Here is a 6,885-nt window from a genome sequence, read left to right as displayed (position 1 = left end):
GGAAGTTGAGGACTGGCAGTCCTCCGCGAACGCCGCCTCCCGGTCGGCCTACCACGATCACGCCGGTCGTGTGCCCGATTCCGGACGCCCGAGTGGCGGCCGCTCTTCTGCTGCCTCTCTTCCGCCTGGATCGGCGAGCTACGGATCCGCCCAGGGCGGTGCCCCTGGCCGTAACAACGGCAACTCCGGCGGCAATGGCCGCAATGGAGGAGGCAATGGGGGTGGCCGCCGTCGCTGGCGCCCTAGGTGCCAGATATGCAAGAACTGGGGACATGAGGCGCCGGACTGTCGCGGCCGCTATGACCGTGACCACCGCGCCGCCAACTCTGCCTCCAACTCCTCCTCCACGCATGACCCGCCGCACTGGATCCTGGACACCGGTGCGACGGATCACCTGACGAGTGATCTCGATCGTCTTCACTTCCATGAGCGCAATGGCGGGAAGGATCAAGTGCAAGTGGCGAACGGTGCAGGTTTGTCTATTTCGCATATTGGTCATTCCACTATACCCGGTTCATCCCTTCGCTTACGAAATATTCTTCGTCTTCCACATATACATCAACATCTATTGTCTGTTTATCGACTTGTTCTTGATAATGATGTTTTTGTGGAATTTCACCCTTTTTTTTCCTTGTTAAGGACACAGCCACGAAGAAAATTCTTCTTCGCGGTAGAAGTCGTGGCGGCCTCTACCCCATCCCGTTTGGTTGCGTGTCATCTTCCTCCACTCGCCAAGCGTCTCTCAGTGTCAAGACCACACCGTCCCAGTGGCATAAGCGTCTCGGTCATCCCTCGAATAATATTGTCCAAAACATTGTTAAGAGCAATGATTTAGTGTGTTCTTCTGAACGTCATCTTTCAGTGTGTGATGCATGTCAGCGTGCTAAGAGTAGACAATTACCATATACTTTATTCACTCATGTTTCTACTATGCCTCTTGAGTTAATTCATTCTGATGTTTGGGGGCCTGCCCTTGCCTCTTCTGGAGGCTATAAGTATTATGTGAGCTTTGTCGATGATTATTCACGTTTCACTTGGATATATCTTCTTAAGCACAAGTCTGATGTTGAGCAAGTATTTTATGCTTTTCAGGCTCATGTTGAGCGTCTTCTTCGCACTAAAATCATATCCGTTCAGTCAGACTGGGGTGGCGAGTACCACAAATTACACCGCTATTTCCAACGCACTGTGATCTCTCATCGTGTGTCCTGCCCACACACATCTCAGCAAAACGGGATTGCTGAATGCAAACACCGTCATCTTGTGAAAACAGGTCTGGCCTTACTGGCTCATTCGTCTCTCCCTTTACGCTATTGGGATGAAGCTTTCCTTGCTGCATGTTACCTGATTAATCGCATGCCTACACCTGTTCTCCAACAAGATACACCCTTGTACCGTCTCCTTAAGGTCCAACCCGATTATACCTTTCTCCGCACCTTTGGGTGCGCCTGCTGGCCTAGCTTGCACAAATATAACGCCCACAAGCTTGCTTTCCGGTCCACTATGTGTGTGTTGTTAGGCTACAGCCAGCTGCATAAGGGGTACAAATGTCTCGACCGTTCCACGGGCCGTATCTACATCTCCCGTAATGTTGTGTTTGATGAGTCTGTGTTTCCATATGCCACCCCTGGGGTCACCGTCGATATCTCCTCCTTGGCTGATGATCTCTCGTTTCCTTCCAATGAGCCGGTTATGGGTGACCATATGTGTAAATACGACTTATCCTACCTGTCTACTGATCCGCCTGTTCCAGGCCATATTGCTCCTGTGCAGGCAACCCAGGACGCCACTCCTTCCTCCTCGGCGATCGACGTGCATGGCGCATGCACGTCGCCTGGCTCGTCGGCTGACTCGTCGCCCGGCCCATCATCTGCGACGTGCCCGCCCTCCGCGGGCCGCTCAGCTGGTCAGCCCGCTGCGGACGCGCCGACCTCCCGGCCACGTCATCCGGCCCGACGGTTGCCCCGTCGCGTGGCCCATCCACAGCGACCGTGCCGGCCTTGCCTGGCCCATCATCAGCGACCGCGCCGGCCACTTCACCGCCTGCTGCCACGCCGTCCGCGGTGCAGGAGGCTGCTGCTCCCTCCTCGCCGTCCGACCAGCTCGCGTCGCCTTCTGTTGAGGGCAGCCCTGTCCCCTCAACCGCGACGCCTCCAGCTGCTCCGGGCCATGCCATGGTCACGCGCACCCACGATCATACTCGCCGTGCGCTTGTCCCAACTGATGTAACTGTCCGCTACGACCCTCGTCGCCGTGCTTTTCACGCTGTGCCTGTCTCTCACCGCTATGCCCTCCGTGAGCACGCTTGGCGCACTGCAATGATGGATGAGCTCGACGCTCTTCGTCGCAACAGGACTTGGGTTCTTGTGCCTCGTCCGCGTGGTGTTAATGTCGTTGGGAGCAAGTGGATTTTCAAGACTAAGCATCGTCCGAATGGCTCCATTGATAAGTATAAAGCTCGTTTGGTCGCGCGTGGTTTCACACGGCAGCTTGGCATTGACTATGGTGATACTTTCAGTCCGGTTGTCAAGCCCGCCACCGTTCGACTGGTTCTTGCTCTTGCTGTGTCTCGCGGCTGGATCCTCCGACAGATTGATGTAAGCAACGCTTTTCTTCATGGTTACTTGTCTGAGGATGTCTACATGCAGCAGCCCCCAGGCTTTGAGGATGCTCGGTATCCCTCTCATGTGTGCAAGTTGCAGCGGGCTCTCTATGGACTTAAACAGTCTGCTCGCGCATGGTATGCTCGGCTCAGTTCTCGTCTTCTCCAGTTGGGTTTTGTTCCCTCCCGAGCCGACGCCTCTCTGTTTTTCTTCCGCCATCGGGATGTTCAGATCTATATGCTTGTCTACGTGGATGATATCGTTATTGCTGGCTCTTCTCCACGTGCAGTTGATGGTCTTGTTCATACACTTGCGGCCACCTTTCCTATTAAGGATCTTGGGCCGTTGGAGTACTTTCTTGGCATGGAAGCGTCGTAAAATTCAGGGGGGGTGACCTTGACACAACGGAAGTATGCCATGGATCTTTTACACTGTGTGAACATGGAGAATTGTAAGCCCACTTCCACACCGTTGTCTACCTCCGACCAGCTTGCGCGGGTGTCTGGACAGCCTCTTGGTGCCGATGATTCTTTCCGGTATCGCAGTGTCGTTGGTGGATTGCAGTATTTGACTCTCACTCGCCCAGATATTTCATTTGCAGTGAACAAGGTATGCCAGTTTCTCTCACAGCCCACTGATGTTCATTGGGAAGCTGTTAAGCGCATCCTGCGCTATGTGAAGGGAACATTGCAAACTGGACTGAAGTTTCGGAAGGCCGTCTCCACCAGCATTAGTATTTTCACTGACGCAGACTGGGCTTGGTGTCCTGATGATCGACGATCCACTGGAGGCTTTGCCATCTTTGTCGGCCCGAATCTCATCTCCTGGAGCTCTAAGAAGCAACCGACGGTGTCGAGATCTAGTACGGAGGCTGAGTACAAAGCTTTGGCAAATGGAGCTGCTGAGGCCATCTGGGTAGAATCACTACTCAAGGAGTTTGGTGTTTCCCAGCAGCGTGTTCCTGTTCTATGGTGTGATAATTTAGGAGCCACATATCTGACTGCCAACCCAGTTTTCATGCACGCACCAAGCACATTGAGATCGATTTCCACTTTGTGCGTGAGCGTGTTGCTTCTGGAGCTCTTGAGGTCAGGTTCATTTCTTCTAATGATCAGCTGGCTGACGTGTTTACCAAACCGGCCACTCGACATATGCTAGACCGTTTTAGTACCAATCTAAATCTTGTACAGAGTAGAAGTTCAGATTGAGGGGGTATGTTAAAATAGGTCTAGCGTGTCTTGTACACGTATTATGTACGTATGTAACTTGTATAAGCTGATCATTATATATAAAAAGACGTGGAGAGGCTTTGCCCCACGGAAAACCCTAAACCTATTCTCAAACTGCGCACAACAGTACGGCCCAGCCATGGGACGTCGGCACAGCCGGACTCGTGACCCCCTTTGCTGCAGCAATGCGCGCGGCTCCATTGACGTGGAGATTGACTGTTTCTCCATTCAGGGAACTATTCACGATCCGGCAAGTTTATCTTTTCCTGTTCGCGGACAAGCCCACGGGCTGACGGCCAGTGCGAGGTTGTGCACTGTTAAACGTGTGCAGGACCGTGATTTGTTTACCTGGCTGTTCTGTCCGCGGTAAACTTAACAGCAGCACTAGTGACGACCTGATGTTTAGAGACGAATTATCAGTAGTCCAGCAATTGTATCTGTCGAATTTCTTGAAAAAATTGTATCTGTCTAATGACACGGAAAGAAAAACCCAACAGATGGAATAAACGTATCATGGCACTGTACTAACAGCGAGCCCCCGGATACGAATAAGATACGGAGAAAGATGTGACATGCTTAACGGCCGCACGTCGTCTTTTCTTCTTTGGACGTCGACAGAGCGACGGAGGCAGCCTTTTGCGTTAGCATGTCGACGGTGAAAGGCTTTTACTGGCTCGTACTCCACGGGTTGATGATGGCATTTCTCGAGGAACAGTCGGGCTTTCGACGCGTGTTCGCCAAGCATACACTCATCAGTATCCTGGTTATCCACAGCGCGTGGTAATGGAGATGTTCTGTGATCTCTGTCAATGCGTGGAGAGGCAACTCACTCCATGAGGCGACCGTTCGACCGAACATTCCATGGAGAGGCAACTCACTCCAAAGAAAATAACAGAAAATACTTGCAGAGGTAACTTGAGTCCTTCCTGGATGCTGTCTGTGAACCTCTGCGGCTCTGCACATTCATTCATTCAAGGTTCAGTGATCTCTGAGTCTGAGCCCGGTCAATCTCGAATATATATATGCTAGGAGTATATGCTACACGGGTACAAATCGTACGTATGTTTTTTTTTCTTTTTTTTTGCGGGGACGTATGTATGTTTTCCTCTTCAGTCAACCAAAGCCCTCACTCGATCCGCGAGATCCCGCCGGTCAAATGGTCCACGTACTGGAACGCAGCAGCAATTGAAGCCGGGCACGCTGATGCTTGAGGACTTGAGGTCCATATTTTGACTGGATCTCATGCTCCTCCTCTCGTATAAATGCCCGCCTGCTTGCCTCCGCGACATGGACCAAACAGTGTATATACGTATCCTACGTACCGTACATCTTTCAGTCAAGTGTCTGTAGCCCGGCCGCAACAAACAAGAAGGAAAACGGAGAGAGAGCGCGGTGCATGTGAGATTCATTCATTCATTTACACCAACCGTACAACCAATATACCAAGCTAGCCTATGGCAGTTCCTTCCTTGGCTGGCGCGAGCATCGTGTCGAGCTACTGTACATCCAAAAGGTGACGCACGCTGCAACAGTGGCGATCGAGGGCCGAGGCATGGCCCCGTGCGGAGGTAGCTGGCGAGATGTACGTCCGGCCGGGCTCGAACCGTCTCTGCTCGGCACATCCATAAAAGCATGTGCATGGGACGAGTGTACGTGGTACGTGCCACGCTTGGCGTGAACATGGCGACTGCTGACTGACGGTACGTCCGGACATATGGGCACATTATATTCACCGGTGCACGCAGTAGGCGTGTGTGTCAAAGGCTGGCTGGCTTCCCATGCATGCATGCATGTCGTGTACGAGTAGCTTCGTGTGCGATGTAAAGGCCAAAATGATTGCGAGAAAATTACGTGTTTTTTTTGCGGGAAAATTACGTGTTCTTCGTCCACCAAGTGCTCACACGTCCAAGACATTACTAACGCCGTTTCTCAGACGGTGAGAGATAACAGATATAATTGTGTTTTTCTAAAAGAAGTTCTTAAATCCGTCCGACGAGAAATTAAGTTCGTGCCAACGTCCACAGTCCACATGACTGTCATGACATTTTCCGCTACAAAAATAAGTACTACGAACAGTGGATGCTCACTGCTAATTACTCCCTCCGTTCCTAAATACTTGTCTTTTTAGGCATTTCAACAAGTGACTACATACGGAGTAAAATGAGTGAATTTACACTCTAAACTATGTCTACATACATCCGTATGTGATAGCCATTTGAAATGCCTAGAAAGACAAGTATTTAGGAGCGGAGGGAGTAGGTCCCTAGAAGCTCTTTATTTTTCTGACAAAACATGTTGAGTGTCTCTGTGAGCAGATAATGTTCGGGACCAGACGATGCTTGGCTTGTACTACGACGGTTTGCGTTTACCACACGAGATAAAAGGGTAAAACTGAAATGCCACGATCCGGTGGTACTATCATCAGTATCATGCATGTGTGGCGGGCCACGCCCGAGTGCTACCGAGCCGTTTTCTGCCGCAGCGCCGGGCCGGGCAGCACGTGCCTGGCCAGACCGCGTAGCTCCAACCAAAGCATCCATCGAAGTGCCGAGGGCAGCGCAGCAGCGTCCGCTGCATTTTCATTCGGGAGATTGTTCACGTCAGGTTTTGGCTTCTGGACATGCCCACGAACGCAGCCGGTGCACAGTGAAACAGGAACTAGGTTTTTTAACTGCTCGGGATGGGATAGTTGATTGAAGTCCAGCAGTTTTCTTCATTCACCTCAGGCACTGCAGCTGATGGCGTGACTGATCCTACAGCGTGACCTAACTTCCGTCGTGCCACAAGAACTCGGCCGACGAGAGAGCTTCACTAGTAGAAAATATGCCTTTAGTCCCGGTTCGCAAAGGCCAGTAATCCCGGCTGTGCAACCGGGACTAAATATGCGCGACTAAAGGCTTCCTCTTTAGTCGCGCCTCTTACGAACCGCGACTAAAGGTCCGTCCACGTGGGCGCCAGGAGTCCGTCGGGGCGGAGGACCTTTAGTCCCGGTTCTCGTGGCTAACCGGGACTAAAGGCCTCCTCCACAGGTTTAGGGTTTTAGCCCCCCTAAA

General features: G+C 51.9%; 1 protein-coding gene across 1 annotated transcript; it reads left to right on the top strand.

Annotated features, from left to right (window-relative positions):
• Positions 1–3,044: 3,044 nt before the first annotated feature.
• LOC141026166 (secreted RxLR effector protein 161-like) lies at positions 3,045–3,761 on the top strand. Its single transcript, XM_073502149.1, has one exon. It carries the CDS (start codon positions 3,045–3,047, stop codon positions 3,759–3,761), a length of 717 nt encoding a protein of 238 aa, XP_073358250.1.
• The last annotated feature ends 3,124 nt before the right edge of the window (positions 3,762–6,885 follow it).

This window comes from Aegilops tauschii, chromosome 6 (genome assembly GCF_002575655.3).
Source record: "Aegilops tauschii subsp. strangulata cultivar AL8/78 chromosome 6, Aet v6.0, whole genome shotgun sequence".
In the NCBI taxonomy this organism is placed as follows: domain Eukaryota; kingdom Viridiplantae; phylum Streptophyta; class Magnoliopsida; order Poales; family Poaceae; genus Aegilops; species Aegilops tauschii.
The sequence above is the reverse complement of the archived record's forward strand: the minus strand, read 5'-3'. Positions and strand labels throughout refer to the sequence as shown.

Coding starts and splice junctions, on each gene's coding strand:
- LOC141026166 (XM_073502149.1), top strand. CDS start 3,045: ATGGAGAATTGTAAGCCCACTTCCACACCGTTGTCTACCTCCGACCAG.